General features: G+C 40.9%; 1 protein-coding gene across 3 annotated transcripts; it reads right to left on the reverse strand.

Annotated features, from left to right (window-relative positions):
• Positions 1 to 1,005: 1,005 nt before the first annotated feature.
• On the reverse strand, positions 1,006 to 12,759 carry TUBAL3 (tubulin alpha like 3). 3 transcript variants are annotated; one of them, XM_015146381.3, is made up of 4 exons: positions 12,624 to 12,759; positions 8,685 to 8,928; positions 3,223 to 3,375; positions 1,006 to 2,359 (listed from the first exon to the last, which is right to left on the reverse strand). In XM_015146381.3, exons 1-4 carry the CDS (start codon positions 12,729 to 12,731, stop codon positions 1,419 to 1,421), a joined length of 1,446 nt encoding a protein of 481 aa, XP_015001867.3. In that variant the 5' UTR covers positions 12,732 to 12,759; the 3' UTR covers positions 1,006 to 1,418. The 3 variants fall into 3 exon arrangements, with proteins under 3 accessions (XP_015001867.3, XP_077801783.1, XP_077801782.1); XM_077945657.1 differs by lacking the exon at positions 12,624 to 12,759 and adding an exon at positions 4,279 to 4,370 and having other exon boundaries at positions 8,685 to 8,798; XM_077945656.1 differs by lacking the exons at positions 8,685 to 8,928; positions 12,624 to 12,759 and adding exons at positions 4,279 to 4,370; positions 4,998 to 5,017.
• Between the last annotated feature and the right edge of the window lie 7,776 nt (positions 12,760 to 20,535).

Here is a 20,535-nt window from a genome sequence, read left to right on the forward strand (position 1 = left end):
ATATCATTTCCACCAAACAGTGGTTATTGGCTTCCACAGTGAGAATGGGGGTTTCAACTGAAAGCAGGCAAAATGGTACATTGTTTGAGTACTACTCTTAAAGACCACATCTCAGGGGAGTGATTTTAGTATGTAAAAGAATCTCCCAAGAAACTGTTAAAAATGGAGGGTTATACTTTCCAGTCAATGTTGCTGAGAACCTATAAATACTTTAAAAAATAGATTTTGCCAAAAAAAAAAAAAAAAAAAACATACAGAGGGTCCATTTTTGAGTCCAGGTACACAAGCAAGAAGGTAGCAGCCTTGTAGTTTGAGGAATCTCAAAACAGATACACAACTTCATGCCTCCAGCCAAGGCTTTAGTGCCTCGTATCTTCCGATGTCTACCTAAGCCAAAAGCTTGTACCCGGTTGAGGCTAAGAGTGAGTATAGCTGAAGGGTGAGGGCTGACAGGTTAAACGGCACAGGTGGATAAGGCTCCTGAGGATTATCTACCATCAGTCCGAGAGCAACACCTCAGCCCAACTCAGTACCTTTGCAGCATCTAAGTTGCCTTAATTCCAATATTAGTGAGACTAAATATTGTGGTTATTTAAAATCTCGCTAGTGGTTTTAATGCATTTATAGCTTTGTCCAGAGTCAATTATTTTCTCAAATGGAACTATTCAGTGCCAAAAATTCATTCCATTTGGTGTTTTTGTAAATCTCAAATCATTAAGACACAGTCCCTCCAACCCCCAGGATTCTAGCTTAGCCAGTCGATAGAGAAGCTCAATGATCTGCGTTTTTACTGAACTTCTGAAGTGACTCTGGCACAGAGCTACGCTGGCGACACTTTGAGAATACCACCTCCAGGACAGGGAAGTGAAAGAGATGGCGTTCACCTCTGACCTGCAAGACACGCAAATTCAAGTTTTAGACAGACCCAAGTTTGTTTACATAAAAAGCAAACTGAGCAAACTGAGCCCTTTGGGCACACATTTCAAAGAAGAAAAAGAATCATACTGAAAATATTTATGATTTAATCAGTGTCAAAATATAGATATGGGGGAAAAAACATTCGTAATCAATATGTGCTCTTTTCTACTTCAGGTACCAGAAAGGGAAAGCATAAACTTGAGGATTTCATTGTCTCTTGGTAAAACAAAAAAAATCCCACCTAGAAGTGACCCAGCAGTTCAAAGGACTCTAAGCTTCCAAAGATTCCCAGGTAGCAGAGCTGGCTTGTACCAGTAGACCAGGAAAGAATGCGTTCGTTGTTGGTACTGACCCACTTAATTTAGTGTGGAACCTAGAGTCTTGCCTGATTTGATTTCGTTTCTCTTCTCATCAGGGAAACTATTCACTAGGCATATAACGGCTTGAAAAGAAAACATGCCATTTTAACTTGATGTTCATTTGCACCCATCATACATGCCTCAGAAACTTTGCCCCACTTCCTCATAATCCCTCTCCAAGGCTGCCAGATCTTCCCTGGCCTCCAAGAACTCTGCTTCTTCCATGCCTTCTCTGAGGTACCAGTGCAGAAATGCTCTCTTGGCATACATGAGGTCAAACTTGTGGTCCAGGCGGGCCCAGGCCTCCACGATTGCTGTGGTGTTGCTCAGCATGCAGACGGCCCGGTGGACTTTGGCCAGGTCCCCACCTGGCATCACCGTGGGCGGCCGATTGTTGATGCCCACCTTGAAACCAGTTGGACACCAATCTACAAACTGAACAGAGTGCCTCGACTTCGTGGCTGCGATTGCTGCATTCACTTCCTTAGGGACCACGTCCCCTCTGTAGAGTAGGCAGCAGGCCATGTACTTCCCAAGCTGAGGATCGCACTTGACCAGCTGGTTGGAGGACTCAAAGCAGGCGGTGGTGATGTCTGACACGGAGAACTGCTCACGGTAGGCTTTGTCAGCAGAGACGATGGGGGCGAAGGCTGTCATGGGGAAATGTATTCTCGGATAAGGTACTAGGTTGGTCTGGAATTCAATTAGGTCCACATTCAAGGGCCCTTCAAACCGGAGGGAGGCAGTGATGGAAGATACTGCCTGAACCATCAATCTATTGATGCTGGCATAAGAGGGGCGTTCAACACCGAGTTTACGTTGGCATATATCATAGATGGCCTCGTTGTCCACTATGAAGGTACAGTCCGTGTGCTCTGTGGCGGAGTGGGTGGTGAGGACACAGTTATAAGGCTCTACCACAGCAGTGGAGATCCTGGGGGCTGGGTAGACCGAGAACTCCAGCTTAGTCTTTCTGCTGTATTCTCCTGTGAGCCTCTCCATTAAGAGAGATGTAAACCCTGAACCAGTGCCTCCTCCAAAGCTTCGGAAAATCAAAAATCCCTGAAGTCCACCACACTGTTCTGCCTGAGAAAAGTAAATGAGATGTGAGAATTCAGCTGAATAAATCCAGAAGCAGTGAATTGGACTGTAGTGGTAGGATACAACAGGTTTCCCCAAAACAAAAACTTTCAGAAAGGACTCCTTTGCCATTGTTAACTCCACAACAAACATAGCTACTTCGAAATACTCTCAAGGGGACTTACGGAGTAGGCAAAGCACTTCAGAGCTTTATTATAAGCAGAGCATAAATATCCACCTGTTTTTCACTGACCTCTGTGCACTTACCTGTATGTGGTCGCAAGCAAGGCCTTTATCCATAACAAAGAAAACGACAAAACACTGAAGCAAAATAACATCCCCCCCCCGCCCCGTCTATGCTCCATCTGGCATGCTGGTGTAAAAGGCGTTGTAGTAGCTAACAAATATGCCAAATACCAAAACCCTTACTCAGCAAAGGGTCTCCAGACTCGGGCCCCTAAAGAGGAATTAACTGGCAGTGAATAGAGTCACGCATCTCCAGACAGGGAGTGCCTCTTGCTAACTTCATAAACATCAGTTACTCTTGGAAAATGACACGTTACTCTTGGAAAGTGACAAGTTTTAGAGTGCTATGGGAGTCTCTGATAACAAGATGAACCCTGCGTTAGGAGAAGCAGGGATGATCGGGTGATCAGGGGACCCCCAGTAAGTGTACAGGTCCCTATCCCCTTCCTACTAACAAGGGGAAATCGAAGCCAAGATGAGGGGCCCTCCCCAGTTCTGAGCACCCAGGCCAATGACCAGGGAGACGGTGGCGATGGTGACAGCAGATAATGCTTGTGAGTTCTGCTGCAGGACCCCACATGCCCCAGGCACAGCCTACTCGGAGGCGAGGGGGAGCCACTTGCCAGCTTCCGGGTCCTCTCCAGCACGAGGTCGATGACCTTCGACCCCACAGAGTAACGGCCTCGCGCATAGTTGTTGGCAGCATCCTCCTTTCCGCTAAGGAGCTGCTCAGGGTGGAAGAGTGAACGGCGCTGGCCCGTCCGGATCCCATCTGCAGAGAGTGAAAGGAGGTCGGTGCGCTCAGTACAATTCAGCCGTCGACCTGCTGCTATTCCTCCGGGGGCCTCCCTGCACGTGACCGCCATGCTTTCTCTCAATGTTGTGGTCCAGGAATGGAATTTAGATAGTGCTGAATTAGCCTGTCTTAGTCCAGGAAAAGTGGAATTTTTTACATAGACATGGAAAGTATGTTTTTCTACCACACACCCCTTATTAGTTTCCCAGGGCTGCCATAACCAATGACAACAAATATCGTGGCTTAAAACAATAGGAATTTATTTCCTAACAGCTCCAGAGGCCAGAAGTCTAACACCAAGGCGTTGGTAGGCTTGGTTCCTGCTGGAGGCCCCAGGGAGCATCTGATCGAAACATCTCTCCTGGCACCTGGTGACTCACAATTCTTAGCTCTCCCTGGCTTCTAGCTATCCCCTTCCAATCTCTACCTCTGGCATACAAGCCTTTTCCCCTGTGTGGGTATCTGTGCTCTCTCCTCTGATAAGGACACAATTCTTTAGCATTAGGGCCCACCCTAATCCAGGAGGACCTCATTTTAACTAACTACATTGACAAAGACATTGTTTCCAAATAAAGTCACATTCTGGGGTTGCAGATGGATATGAATTTAGGGGGACACGCTTCAACCCACTGCCCACCCTAGGACACACTGGCATTTCGAGACAACTATTTTTATCTACAAATAGCCAACTGTGTGCTGCAAAAGCACACAGAAAGGCATATCCAGGGTGCGGTGGCTCACACCTATAATCCCAGCACTTTGGAAGGCTGAGGCAGGTGGATCACCTGAGGTCAGGAGCTCGAGACCAGCCTGGCCAACATGGTGAAACTCTATCTCTACTAAAAATACAGAAAATTAGACAGGCGTGGTGGTGGTCACCTGTAATCCCAGCTACTCGGGAGACTGAGGCAGGAGAATCACTTGAACCCAAGAGGTTGCAGCGAGCCGAGATCATGCCACTGCACTCCAACCTAGACAACAAGAGTGAAATTCTGTCTCAAAAAAAGTAAAATAAAATAAAATAAATGTAAAAATTAAAGGTATATCCATCTTTTAAATCTGCTTTAAAAGAGGATTTAACAGGCAAGGCACGGCAAACTCAAATGCCCACACGACCCAAACGCCGAGTGCATAAATGCATGACGCAGGACAATTGGCGTTAAGATGTTGGCAGTATCCAATACAACTGAGGGCAACCCATGCCAGGTCTCATTGCCTTTTAAAACCCTGGGCAGCATGCCCTACTCCCCCACCTTAGAATTCCTCAAATAGCATTATTCCTGATGATTAAGCAGCAGTGTTTCAGGCCTAAGTAGGCTTTGGGACTGCTGCCCTGGTTACTGTGGGATACTGCATTGCTTAGTAGTTAAATGCATGTTTCAAGAATCAGTTTCCTGGGTTCCTATCTTGCCTCCCTCACTAAGCTAGAGAGAAGTTACTTAGTCAATGATTTTAGCTCATAAATAAGGATTATAACAAGATCTACCCCATTGAGCTGTTACGAGAACATAGGGCACAACGCACGGCCCATATAACAACAGCAATTATAAGTAACAATGATAGAACTGGCTTCATGACATGCATTTATGCAGATTTACCTCATTATACACCACCAGCCTTGGCAGCAGATAGCTGAGCCAGTCCTAGGAGCTCACAGCCTAAGGAGAGATGCATTGTGTTTCTGTTTAATAAGAGCACAATTGTTTTTCAATTCACCGTGCCTTCCTGTGGGTGACCAAGAATTTCTAAACTCCAATTTGGCAACCTCTCAAATAATATTTATTAAAATTGAGTTTAAATAACTTTTAACTAGCTTACACACAAACCTCCCCCAGAGCTAGGATGTTTAAAAGATATATTTATAAACAAGATATAAGTGAATGTGTCATTCTGGGTGGACTATTTTTCTTCTCATCTGAAGCTGTAAGGCTACATTCAGGCTAGGGAGGTAATTTACGGAAACTTCCTTCTTCATGGCAATGTTGGGTCGGGATCTTGAGGGTCAATAGCTTCACAAATTACTTCCATAAAATCCATTATCTCAGGGCTTAGTGGTTGCAGCACCTGCCGTTCATCAGTAATCCATGCCATCCATTCTAACTTCCCGGGCACAGGTTGCTGAGGGGCTTTAGTACCCAGCATGGTGCCCTCAATCAACATCCTCAGAGACTTCAATGGTTTTTGAACAATTATTCGATGGCTCCTTAGCTTCCTTAACTACGGTGTCATTCTACTGCACTCCACTTCAATCATCCTCACTCAGAACTCTCCCACTGCCAAAATCCTAAACGTGCAAATTCCTTTCTCTGACCACAACTCCTCACTTTGCGCTAACTTCACCCTTGAGCCTGCCCCTGACCATCTTCCCAACCTCGTCCCCTGCTTTGCGTTCCTGCTCACACTGATGCCTGGCCACACTGAACTCCTGGTTGCACTTGCGGGGCATTCCTTCATGACTGAATTTGCAGATGCTGTCCCCTCATGAGAAGGTGTGTGAGGCTGGGTGTGGTGGCTCATGCCTGGAATCCCAGCACTTTGGGAGGCCAAGGTGAGAGCATTGTTTGAGGTCAGGAGTTTGAAACTAGCCTGGGCAATATAGTGAGACCCTATCTCTATAAAAAACAAAAAACTGCCCTGGCACAGTGGCTCTCGCCTATTAATCCCAGCAGTCTGGGAGGCCGAGGCAGGTGGATTACTGGAGGTCAGGAGTTCCAGACCAACCTGGCCAACATGGTGAAACCCCGTCTCTACTAAAAATACAAAATTAGCAGGGCGTGCACCTGTAATCCCAGCTACTCGGGAGGCTGAGGCAGGAGAATCACTTGAACCCGGGAGGCGGAGGTTGCAGTGAGCAGCAATAATGCCATTGCACTCCAGCCTGGGCAAAAAGAGCAAAACTCTGTCTCAAAAAAATAAATTAAAAAAAAAACTTATCCACATGTAGTGACATGTGCCTGTAGTCCAAGCTACTCAGGAGCCCAAAGTGGGAGGATTGCTTGAGCCCAGGAGTTCACTGAGCTATGATTATGCCACTGCACTCCAGTCTGGGTGACAGAGCGAGACCCAGTCTCTCACTCTAAAAAACAAACAAACATATTTGATGACTCCCTAGTTATTCATTCCTTCCGCCTTGCAGAGCAAGCTTGTCCATCCCGCAGCCCCCAGGCTGCATGCCGCCCAGGATGGCTTTGAATGCGTTCCCACACAAATTGGTAAACGTTCTTAAAACATTATGAGATTGTTTTGCGATTATATGTGTGGCCCAGGATGATTATTCTTCTTCCAGTGTGTCTCAGGGAGGCCAAATTATTGGACACCCCTGTTGTAGAATGTCTATTAAGTTGTATCATGCACAATAAAATTAACTTTTTTAGGTCAAAAAATAGTCATACACTGGCAATTTTATATGGCTCAATTTCAACAGTATTGTTATAACTATTTATATTTTTTTCTTCACTAGATTAGGCTACTGTCCTGTTGAAAGACAACAGATTTAATAAGAAAGCAAACCTAGGATCAAACACAGCTCTACTCTAATAATTCAGTGATCTTAGGCAAGTTCCTTGACTTCCCCAAGATTTATAAAGTTCCTAGTCTATAAATTGAGGATGATAGTAGTGTCTCCTGACAAGAGTGCTGAAAGAATTAGAGGAAAATACCTGTACAGGTCTCCTACTAGTAAACAATAGCTGCTGTGGACTAAATGACTGTGTCCCCCCAAAATTCATGCATTGAATCCCTAGTCCCCAATGTGATGGTATCTGGAGGTGAGTCTTTGTGAATAAGTCGGCCGTAAGGGTAGGACTTCACTATGGGATTAGGGCCCATATAAGAAAAGATATATTTCTCTGCCATATGAGAATACAGTGAGAAGGTAGCCAGCCATCTGCAAGCTGGCAAGAGAGCCTTCACCCGAGGCTGACCACTGGGCACCCTGGTCTCAGACTTCCAGCCTCCAGAATTGTGAGAAATCAACAACTGTTGTGTAAGCCACCAAGTCCGTGGTGTTCTGATACGGCAGTCCGAGCTGACTAAGACAGGCATCTTCACATCAAGGGCAAAAATCAGCATTTATTACTCTTTGTACTCCCATCACCCAGCTGAAGTGTTTATGGGGTTGTATTCAATTCCTTCTTATCACGACCGTGAATTCATCAGCCTCTCATTTTCTCCACCCCTCCCACTCTCTCAGTCAACAGCCGGCACCAAGGGACAGCAAAGTAAATGAATGACTTTCAAAGTGGATGCCCCAGTTCCCACTTGAGCCTTCCAAGCTGGTACCACATGGAGCACAGGGGAGCTGTCGCTTCTGAGCCCCACCCAAATTGTAGATTCATGAACAAACCAGCAAGTATTATTGCCTTAAACCACTAAATGTAGGGGAAGTTTATTACACACCAACAAATAATGGGATGCACAACATCAAACCCAAATCTACCCCACTCTCTAGCTTTTCTCTTACGTCAGTAAGAGCCCCTTCTCTCTCCTGTATTTTTCTAGCTCCATCTGAAGAGTTTTTGCATGACATACTACAAAGTGTATTGTTAGTAATTGCACTGTTTTTCCCATAACTAGAGTATATTTTTGGCCTCTTGTTCCTTTGGGATTCTTTTCAAATGTTCTACTCTTTTTAAGCAGCTATCAAAAAACTTTTTGATTCTTTGCCAGTGCCTTCTGGCAAATGGCTCTCAAACCCAGGAAAAGACTTAGTGTTCTGTTATGATACACATGTGGATCAATTAGCAGGTCTTAATTCATTTCATCACACAGGTAAAGAAGGCTAATCTAGGCCAAGTGTAGTGGCTTACACCTGTAATCCCAGCACTTTGGGAGGCTAAGGCAGGTGGGTCACTTGAGGTCAGGAGTTCAAGACCAGCCTGGCCAATATGGTGAAAGTCCATCTCTACTAAAAATACAAAAATTATCCAGGCATGGTGGTGTGTGCTTGTAATCCCAGCTACTGGGAGGCCGAGGCAGGAGAATTGCTTGAACCCAGGAGGCGGAGGTTGCAGTGAGCCAAGATGGCACCACTGCAGTCCCACCTGAGTGACTCCATCTTAAAATAAATAAGTTAATTAAATTAAATTAAAATTTTAAAAAGCTAATCTAGTCTTCCCTTTGGCTGTGTTTGTCATGTTAATCACCCATGGCCATTGAGTAAGCCTCTACGTTTGGGAATGGCCCCTGTGATTTCGTTCAGATAGACCAGTATAACCTGATAATCCCACTCACTCGATCTGAGTGTGGCTCCAGTTAAGTGCGCTAGAATGGAACATGTATTGTACCTATAACAGTTGGCTCCAAGTCCACGAAGAGTGCTCTAGGCACATGCTTCCCAGCTCTTGTCTCACAGAAGAAGGTATCGAAAGATGCATTTGTGTGCTCCATTTTTGCATTTTCCAGCTGATCCGGTTGACTGTCGAGAACAATGCCGTTTGGCTGGATTCCATGTTCCAGACAATAGAGTTCCCAGCAAGCGTCCCCAATCTGGATGCCAGCTTGACCGATGTGGATGGAAAGGCACTCCCTCTGAAATAAGTCATGGTGAGTTGGAACTGAGCAGGTGTTTAGACAACAGGAGATCTGTTACTCAGCACTTCTGGTTACAAATGACAGAAACCTAGCTAGCTTAAGGCCACGGAGGAATGTGTTATAAGCATAATCAAAAGTGTTTCATGGAAACCAAGACCCAGGGTCCAGCTAAGCTTCAGGGACAATTAAACCAGGGATTTAAATTCCATTAAAAAGTTTATTTTAACAACATAAATTAAGTACCTACTCTGTACTGGGCTAAGAATTGAATTAAGACAAATACACACACACACACACACACAAAAAGCAAATCAAAATACAACTCATTTCACTTTATTCTTTTAATATGGGTGAGATGTGTGTGTGTGTGTGTGTAATTATATATATATATCAGGTGGACTTGTCTAGAAAGAAAATTAGCTAGTTATTGGAAAGAAATAAAACCAAAATCAATATATAGTCTTGTCAGGTACTAAAACTCATTGCAGATAAATTTAAAATATTATCTTTACCATTCATATGCACTCTGAATAAGGATGGATACACTAAACTTAAAACTAGTGGGAAATTTTACAAGGCAAAATGCAATCGATTTAACAATTCCAAAATGTAAAAGTTTTATAACAAACATATAGAGATAAAAATGGATTTTATATACATCAACTTTCTAAAAAAAAAAAAAAAACACTTAAGACATCCACTAGATAGGCAAATGATATAAACAAACAAATTACAAAAGAAAGACTCTACAATGCAAAGATGTAGGCTGATGGCATTCACAGCATCATAATTCATAAGCAGGAAAACCAAAAACCAATCTATTTAATCTAACCATTTATATATTGTTGGGCATTTAAAGGATGATACATCAACACAATGGCATGTTATGCAACCCTTAAATGTTTACCCAAAAAAAAAGATGAATGACATGGGAAATGCTTATAACATATTAAGTAAAAAGCACATAAGATGCATAATTGTATATAGAGTATGATGTCAAATCTGTTCAAAAATAGGCACAAAAATCTAAAAGAAAATGCATCAAGATATTAAGTCTAGTAATACCTGGGTAGTGATTTTGTTTTCTTGTCTAAACTTTACTATTTCTTCCACCTTCATCAGCCTTCATATTCCCCCATCCCACTTCAAATCATCCTTTTTTTTTTTTTAAGGCAAACAACTATTCTGTCAAACAGACAATGACCTACTTTTTTTAAGAGAAGGAAAGAAAAAGCTAAATCCTAAGAAATCTAAGGTAATAGCAGTTGCTGATCTTAATATTGACGTGGTTTGATTGACAGTGGTGCTGAAACAAATCTATTTGGGGCGTCTTGGAGAGTGAGACCCCCATGTCTTCCGTATCATCAGGACACTTTGAGCTGTTCAACTACATAAGCTGAGGAGAAACCCTGCCCTTGTTCATGGCTACACTGCCCCAAAGCCTGAGATTCAACTACTGAAAGACCTCAGACCTCCTGTCAATCCCTCATCTGTGGTCTACACAGGGGTCCCCAACCCCCGGGCCACAGGCCAGTACCAGCCTGTGGCCTGTTAGGAACTGGACTTCACAGCAGGAGGTGAGCGGCAGGTGAGTGAGCATTACTGGCTGAGCTCTGCCTCCTGTCAGATCAGTGGCAGCATTAGACTCTCCTAGGGGCACTAACCCTATTGTGAACTGTGCACGCAAGGGATCTAGGCTGCAGGCTCCTTATGAGAATCTAACTAATGCCTGACAATCTGAGGTGGAACAGTTCCATCCAGAAACCATCCCCCACCACCGACTCCATGGAAAAATTGTGTTCCACAAAACTGGTTCCTGGTGCCAAAAAGGTTGAGGACCACTGGTCTACACAGACCACTAGTGAGAGGGAAGTAGGAAGAGGGCTCTGGTCGGCCACACCCCTGCAGTCTGACTTGGACTCTGCTCATGTTTAGTGGCATCAAACCTTTGTACTTTGTCTCTGTGATTCACAAGGCATAACACAGCCCTCTTTGCTTCATGACCAATTCAAGTTCACTATCTTAGTAGGGCTTCCTTCTCGTTTCTTTTCTGTGCAACTATCAGTCTCTCTAATTTAGAAAGCACTTCACTTAGGACATACTAACATTCCACCTCTCAAAACAGCACATTCTGTTATAAACAGGCTTTGGATACCCCTTATCAGGCTTCAGATAACCTTAATCTTATTCTTCTCCCCTTCTGTAGGACTTAAAGTGCTGTAAATATATTAGCTGCTGTAATCGGATCAAAACTTGGCTCCTTAAAGTTAAAATTTTTAAAGGAGAGGATGAATGTTCATTGTTTCTACATCATTAAAACCTCTTACTTCATAAAGTTCACATGTAGATTTCTCTGTCTTCTCCACTGGCTACCACCCAGTCCTTTGTTATAGTGACAAGTAAAATTCAGGTGTACATGTAGTATTTGTTCATAATATTCACAATACAAATAATCACTAATATTAAAAAAAATTGTTCCTCTTCACGTGGTCTGTTCAAGGGACTCCGAAAGCAGAGTGATGCTTTTCTTTTTGAGCTCAGCATGAATAGCCTGGCCTACCAAGCATCCTTGGTCTTTGAAGAAGCTTAGCTTATAACATAACTCTGTCCAAGGGTGTAGAAGACTATCTTCACCTTATTCTCCTCTTAGCCTCTCCCTTTTTTCCAAATTCTCTATGAAAATATTAGTCACACTATAAAAGAGAAGACTATAAAATGCCCACTGAACGTCAACACTGATAAGTCATAGCACATTATTAAACGCTGCTATAAGGATTATTTGAATTACTAGAAAAGCATAACTCTCAATTAAACTTTTAACTTTGAGATCTTTGTAGATTGATATGCAGTCATAAGAAATAACATAGGAAGATCCCTTGTATCCCTTACCCACTTCCCCAGTGGAAATATCTTGCAAAACCGTAATACAAAATCACACCCAGAATGTTGACAGTGATAGTCAGGATACAGAACATGCTATTATCACAAGTCTCTCTCATGTTGAAAGGCATAATTTTTAAAAGCAAAACAATTTAAAGTTTTTAAAATGTTGGACAGATAGACCAATGGGGTGAGAAATCAAAGATGAAGAAGCAGTTCGAAATGTTGCTTCCATTGAAGAATTAAAAATTCAAAGATACTGAAAAACTGACACAGAATAAAGGGGAAATGGATCTGAAAAGGTCATTCCAAAACAGAATTATTGTAAGTTATTCTATTCATTGTGGTGCCCAAAGAACTAACCTCAAGTGAGGGCAAAGAAGATGTCTGCGCACTTTACCCTACCAGGCATTTATGAGGTCAGCCATAGTCTGAAGTCCTCAGAAACTCTTAACAGCATAACGAAAAGTGAAGCAATTAATATCTACAGAAAAATCAGCACTCTGAGCCTAAAACAAAGGTGAAAACTAAAGGAAGGAGAGGTTTTTGCTTCAGTGCTTCAGTTAATGGCAGTAAGATACTACAAATCAACTGAGCTTTAACTTGAAAGAAGCAACATTACAGAGGAATAGATTACAGCCTGTCCACACCTGCTCCCAACTCATCTACAGGGATATTGAAAGAAACAAATGTTTCTTTACAAATGTCTTCTCTTGCATTACAATTTTATTAAGAATTGTTTGCTGTGGGAAAAGGGCTAAATAAGATTAGTACAATTTTCTACAACAATGCATAGGCGTGTAGTTACTTACCATGCTGATGAGAACGTGCCCCTCCTGCCCTGTAGTAATGATTGAGGAGCCTCCCAGCTGAGCTTTATCACAGGGCCCAGAAATGACTCCTCCTGAGGACTGGAGCATTCTTCACTTAAAGCGGTACAGCTTCTTTTTAGTTTTCTAGTTATCTGGTCTCAGAGCAGCTGTGTTGGGCCTGAACAACCTGGGATAAAGTTTGTACACAACCACAGATGAACTACAGAGAGCTTATTCAAATCTGCGTCCAACTTATACCTATGTTGAAAAGAACATGTGTCTTTTAAAAATCACCCTTTGGGGTTAAGAATTTATTTAGCATTGGCAGAGAAAAGGAAAGAGTATGAGTAAAATTTGCTACCTTTTTCTATTGCATGAGTACTATATGAATATCTTCTTAAAAAAATTTAAACAATCCCTGAATACATAGAGCAAACCAAGATAGTGTCCTTTTTACTTCTGTGTTCTATGCTTGCCTCTCAACCACTACCACATCCAAACATATGGGAATTTTCTGTTTTTATTATTATTGTCTTTTGAACTTTTATATTATTATACATAATATATACCTATGTTATTATTTTTTATTAATTGCACTAAGAGCAGGTAACACATCTTAACTGATTTCTCTCCTTATATATTTGCTAAAACTTCCTTTATATTCTACTATATGGTCAATTTTTGAAAATGTTCCGTGAGTGTTGAAAAGAATGTGCATTCTGCGTTTGTTGGATGCAATATTCTAGATAGACATATCATTCAATCAATCAATCTATTAAGTCAAATGGATTTATTGTGTAGTCCAAATTTTCAGTATCAATTATTTCAAAAGATGTGTTAAAAATTTTCATTATAATTGTGAATTTGCCCATTATTTCTTTTTCTGTCAATTTTTGATATATTTTGAGGCTATGTTATGAAGAGCATATACATTTTAAACTATTATATGTTCAAAAACTTTAACAATTTTTTATTTTTAAATTACCTTCCTTATATACATTAATGATTTTTACCTTAAAGTGTTTTTTTTGTTTTTGTTTTTGAGACAGAGTCTTGCTCCGTCATCCAGGTTGGAGCGCAGTGGCGCGATTTCAGCTCACTGCAACCTCCACCTCCCAGGTTCAAGCAATTCTTCTGCCTTAGCCTCCCAAGTAGCTTGGATTACAGGTGCATGCCACTATTCCCAGCTAATTTTTTTGTATTTTTGGTAGAGACAGGGTTTCACCATGTTGGCCAGGTTGGTCTTGAACTGCTGACCTCATGATCTGCCCACCTTGGCCGACGTTAAAGTTTTATGACCAAATATTAACATTACTACTTTAATACAGTTTTATGGTTCACATTTGAATAATGTATTTTCCCATCTTTTTACATTCTTAGAAACGTAAAACCTTTCCATATTCTCGTATGTGGGGTGTGTTCTTTGTTTGCATGATATGACTGAGTTTTTTTCTATTTTTGTATTTGAATTGGAGAATTCAGCTCATTACATTTAATATAATAACTAATATAGTTGGGTTTAGATATAGAGTACTATTTTATTTTGTGCTTTCTGTTTGTCTCCATTTTCTAAGTTCTCTTTTCATCCTGATCTTCTTTTGAATTAATGGCATGTTTTGTTAGCATAGTAACAATTTTATTATTCAGTAATCAAAACAAAATTTCTGTTACTCAAGAATCTTGGTTTCTACCAAATCTTCCTTACAACTTTGAGAAAATGAAGAAACCATAGTGTTCTTTAGCAGTTTTCTCCTGAACTTATTATAAATTACACTTTCTCTCATTTTGATCTTCATAAAGTCAATCCTATCTATCTCTGTCAGTAACTCCCTGAATGTTTAGCATCCTGGTAATTTCATATAATAAACAGAAAAAATAAGCCAGTTCCATTTTATAAAATCAGAATGATATTTATTTTGTTGCTGTATCAAATTTTCTCCCATTGGTCCCAGATATTTTCAGTTTGAAACAAGACGAAGGAAACATCAATAATGTGAGTGTCTCATTTCTAGTCCACTAATGTACTCAGTATCTTTCATTAACTTTTAAAAATTGTCAGTCTGACTTGGAGCTATGATTAACTTAGATTTACGTAGGAATTAGAAAGAAACTAGAAAAATCTCTTTTGTAGTGTAATTTAAGAAATGCATCTTATCTTTCAGTAATTCCTTATTTCTTTGAAAGACTAAGTCTTAAAGAAAAAAGTTTCCTCAAGTGATAATAATTGGAATTTCAAGTCTGAAGAGGCCTTCTGGGGTGACAGTTTTTGTGTCAACTTGGCTAGGCTGTGGCACCCAGTTATCCAATCTAACACTAGTCTGGGTATTGCTGTGCAGGCATTGTGGTGGTGTGGTGAACACCTCCAGTAAACTTTGACTTTAAGTAAAGGACATCATCCTCAATAATGTGAGTGGGTCTCATCCAATCAGTTGAAAGACCATTAGAGCAAAATGGAGATTTCTCTGAGGAAGAAATTTCTCCTAAGGATAGCACCTTTAGTTTCAGCTTTAGCTGTTACTCAGGAGTTTCCAGCCTGCCAGCCTGCCAGCCTGCCCTGCTGATTCCAGACTTTATAGCCCCACAATCACACTAACTTATTCCTTAAAATAAATCACACACACACTACTGCCTCTGACATACTTCGTGGTCACCCTTAGGTTCTGAGAGTGAAAAAATGTCAGAGTGATAAAAGTGTGGTATTTATAGTCACAATTTCCTTGTTCAAAGTTCCTTTCTTGGCAAGGCACAGTGGCTCATGCCTGTAATCCCAGTACTTTGGGAGGCTCAGGTGGGCAGATCACCTGAGGTCAGGAGTTCAAGACCAGCCTGGCCAATGTGGTGAAACCCCATCTCTACTAAAAATACAAAAAATTAGCCAGGCGTGGTGGTGGGCGCCTGTAATCCCAGCTACTCTGGAGGCTGAGGCAGGAGAATCACTTGAACCCTGGAGGCGGAGGTTGCAGTGAACCAAGGTCACGTGATTGCACTCCAGCCTGGACAACAAGAGCAAAACTCCATCTCAAAAACAACAACAACAACAACAAAACCTTCCTTTCTTACGTATTTTTCATTGTGAGCCAGTCAATTCACTGGCCAAATAATAAGACAAAGGAAACCTTCTAAGCATAAAAATTTGTTTAAAAAAAGCAAATTATTCAACTCTGAGCAATAATTCTGACTGACATTCTGACATTTCTGAAGTTCTCTTTGGTAATTCTCTGTTGGCAGCCTCATGACCACAGCCAGATCACTGTCCTCTGCCATTCTCTCTGCCCCCTACCATTGCACTGAAACGCCTTTCTCCTTCCTCCTCTATTCTCCTCCCCAACTACTGATATAAATTAATCTTTTAGACTTGCAATGTCCTCAGGAAGATAGTCTAGGCATTAAGAAAAATGAATTACAGTCTACTTTGGATTAATAGCACCTTCTCTGGCCATACATATTTCATCTCAAGTTTTATTCTCGTTCTCTAAGTTCAACAGCTAGATTTTGGAATTTTCCATTTTCCTCATTGGAATACCTAAGGTAAACCAATATGGTAAACATGATTCATAGATGATTCATTGATTGATTGACTGAGGCAAAAAAATGAAACAACCTCCCCCTACATCACACATACACACACAGTGATAGATTTTAAGGGATGACAAATCTGATTTCAAATATTCTACCCTATTGTGCCTGTAAGTACTCTTCTGCTTGTCAGAATGACAACACAGTCCACATACTTAACAGTGGACTACACTCCCTTTCATTTGGCAGGAACAATTAAGTTTGACCCAATTAAAAATTACAGTCTAATAAACAGTTTTATAAATTAATCAATAGTAGATATAGTAAATATATTTTTAAAAATTTCAGACAGTATTATAACATTCTATATACACACACACACATACATTCACTCTCCTGAAAGTAATTGCTGTTAGTTCATGAGAAGCTATGAGAAGATTCAGAACTAAAAGAAAAACGTTGATGCAAAGGGAAATTCTCTAGTTATTAAGACTACTAGTTTTCTAACGGGAAGTCACTGTTTGCAAATTTGCTACATTTTTCTGTGGGAGCCTACAGACCAAAGGGGAATCATTTAGCTCGGGATAGCAACGGCAAACAAAAGATCACATAAAAATCAGCAAATAATTTGGAAATTAATAGAGTGTTTTGATGAACACTTTGTACTCCAATATATACATGTATATATATCTATATAAAACTTGGTAAGCAGTTTTGCAAAAATAGTTTGATATACTTAGATAATGAAAGAAAATAGATTTTTAAATTATTGATTTACATAATAATTTACTTTCATTTATTGATTGTTGAATATATTTAATATCAATCTGCAAAATGATTGGTGTCATTACACAGGGCTGAAGGTTTTGGAAATAATCTTTGAGGAAGTTCCCCAAAGGAATATTTGTTTTGCAAATCTGTGGTTGAAGAAGTTTGGGTAACACTTTGCTCCAGTCAAGTTAGTAGGAATATCTTCTCAGAGAGGGAATTCTAGAGTCTGATTTTATATATATGAAAGCTGAAATCAAAACAATTTCCTCAAACCCTGTCCTGGTGAATATTTTAAGGGAGAAGGATGATTTGTGGGGAACTGAAAGAGAGAGGATTCAGAGAACATTTGTCATGGTTTTGGGACTGTTCTATACAGTGTAAGACATAGAATACTGGGACACTGGCATTCAGACACCAGAAAGTTGATCTCTTGTAAGATCAAGAGATGTCACCAGTCTTTCCCAGGTCGTGAATGACCAACCCTCAGAGCAGTCACTTTTCTTTGTTGTTCTTCTATGGCACCCAGCAATTTTCTCATCAAAATTTGTCTTCTATTCCTTATTTCCCTAATGTCTAGCACAGATTCTGGCATGTTATAGCAGGAATTTAATATATCCTTTTGAATAATTGAGCAAAATCATAAATTCTCAAGTGAATGAAAATTGGAAACATTTGCTCTGCATAAAACAATAGTATTCAGATCACTGGAAAGAAGTACCCACCCCCACCACTAGAATCCCCACATTGACATCCTGCGGTATCTATCACTTTGTGAGCAGTTATTACAAGTTACCAAAGGACCGACCACCTCTGATTACACAATCAAAACCAGTTTCAGAACCTGCAAAGCTGAGGACAGGCCCTGAATTCTGAGGATCTCACCGAAGTATGTTGAAACTATCAATATGAAACAAATGTTTCTGTGGGAAAAAAGACCAAATGTCAGTGATTCACATGGTCCTATCTTGCAAACAAAAGTTCTCTGAAAAGAAATTTTGGAGAAAGGAGACTTTTTTCTAGTGAACAGTTTGCAAACCAGGGAGACACAGCCTTTGGGGTAAAAGAAAGGCGATCCCGGAGAATAAAAGGGAGTGTTTGGCTTTTATAGAAAAAGTTCTTGTCCAAGTTTCCAATCAGATGTGTTTATGCAAATCACAGATTCAGACTTGCTCAGTTCGGATCGGGTAATACAGCTGAGCCCTGATTGGTTAAAGCAGATGAGTTCTGATTAGTTAGATCAGGTGAGCCCTGATTCGTCAATTCACGTAAATTGTGGAAATCCCAAAGGGACGTGGGTTTTCTGCACACAGAGTAGGTGTGACGTCTAGTCAAGCAGATAGCCCTTATCTCTGTTCAAAATCTGAGCCCAGTTAGCCACTTGGGATTTGACTTGAAGAATTGCTCTTACAGGTTTATTTTTGTTCATAATCTAAATATCTGCATCCACTGAAGCTCTGTCTTGGTAGAGACCAATTCCCCAAATATTAAGAACATTTCTTTATTCTTACACTCTAACGGCTATAAAGCAATGCTTTCTTCTTTGATTTTTGGGGAGAGATAGGGAAGGTAGAACAGAAGTGGTACTTATCCAAGGTCAACTTGTGTCCAGAGTTGGTTCCTTCCAGTGGGTTCATGGTCTTGCTGACTTCAAGAATGAAGCCATAGACCTTCGTGGTGAGTGTTACAGCTCTTAAAGGTGGCATGGATCCACAGAGTGAGCAGCAGCAAGATTTATTGTAAAGAGCAAAAGAACAAGGCTTACACAGCGTGGAAGGGGACCCCAGCGGGTTGCCACTGCAGGCTGGGGTGGACAGCTTTTATTCCCTTATTTGTCCCTTCCATGTTCCTTTTTTGTCCTATCAGAGTGCCCTTTTTTCAATCCTCCCTGCAATTGGCTACTTTGAGGGTCCTGCTGATTGGTATTTTACAGAGCGCTGATTGGTGCATTTTACAATTCTCTTGCCAGCTACAGAGAGCTGATCTGGTGCATTTTTGCAGAGTGCTGATTGGTGCATTTTACAATCCCCTTGCTAGCTACAGAGCACTGATTGGTGCGTTTTACAATCCTAGCTAAAGAATGCTGATTGGTGCGTTTTACAATCCTAGCTACAGAGTGCTGATTGGTGCATTTTGAAGTCCTCTTCCTAGACAGAAAAGTTCTCCAAGTCCCCACTCAACCCAGGACGTCCAGCTGGCTTCGCCTCTCAATCTTACTCCCTAATTTCTTGCTCTTTTTAAAACTAAAACATTTTTCCCTCATGTTATAAAGGTTCTACAAGTTCAATATGTCCTTATTTTAAAAAAAATTAAGTGCAAAAAATAAAAATTTTGAATACCTGAAGTCTAACTACCTAGAGACATTTTAATACATTGATTTTTTAATACATTTAATACATTTTAACACATTGACATTATCTTTTTCCTTTGTATAATCTCTTGTAATTCATAACTGAATATACTGAATATATCTCTATACTTCATGTTTTTATTTCAAATTACCAGTATACTATTACACACTTCACACTTCATTTTTGTTGGCTGAAAATATTCTTCTCAGTGGATGAGCTGTAAATCATTGTTTATTTAGGTTGTCTTAAATGTTTCTATTATAAACAATATCATTAATAGCTTCATGTTTATATAATTTTATTTTTTAGGATAAATTTCCAGAAGTTGAAATATAGTGCCAAAAGAGAAGTGTTTTTTTTTTTTTTTTGGAGACGGAGTCTCGCTCTGTCGCTGAGCTGGAGTGCAGTGCCATGATCTTGGTTCACTACAACCTCCGACTCCTTGGTTCAAGGGATTCTTCTGCCTCAGCCTCCCGAGTAGCTGGGATTACAGGCATGTGCCACCATGCCCAGTTAATTTTTGTATTTTAGTAGCGATGGGGTTTCACCATGTTGGCCAGGATGGTCTTGATCTCCTGACCTCATGATCCGCCTGCCTCGGCCTCCCAAAGTGCTGGGATTACAGGCGTGAGCCACCACTGCCGGTCAGGAGAAGCTATTTTAAAGACTTTGACACATATAAAGCAATATTTAAATTCAAAGAACGTGTAATTTAACAATTTTTTTTTTTTTTTTACTTGAGGCCGTCCTTTATTTTGTATTATGTCTTTTGCTGACTTTTTACAAGCAAAGGATGAAGTTACTTCATTCCGTTTTGCTAAGGAGAGACTGTGTATCCTTATTGGAAGACACCAGGGCTCAAAATTAGATTTTGCTGTTTCCTACCCTGGGAACACACTTGTATAATCTTTGGTAATTGGAAATATATCTCATATTGGCCACGTGCACAGTAATTTAGTGTGTATATGGCCAATAAACAAGCCTTGTTTACAGGTCATTACTTTGGACCTCTCTTCTCCCCAAATGCTAAGAAAGATCTGATGACTTAAAATGCTTCCAGTCCATTTGCCTTGGCCTGCAGTGAAAGTCCTAATGAACAATGAAGGAGGTATCGGGCCTTGGGGATTCAGGGATGCGCTCAACAGTTAATGTCAAGTTTTCCTAGGCTCTTTCCTAGGCAAGTGGATCCCGGGAGCGGCGAAGGGGCGGGACTCCACGTCTCCTAGGAACCGCTGCGCGCTCACTGATTGGCTGATCGCTGCGCAGCCGCCATTTTC

This window comes from Macaca mulatta, chromosome 9 (assembly GCF_049350105.2).
Source record: "Macaca mulatta isolate MMU2019108-1 chromosome 9, T2T-MMU8v2.0, whole genome shotgun sequence".
NCBI classification, from domain to species: Eukaryota; Metazoa; Chordata; class Mammalia; order Primates; family Cercopithecidae; genus Macaca; species Macaca mulatta.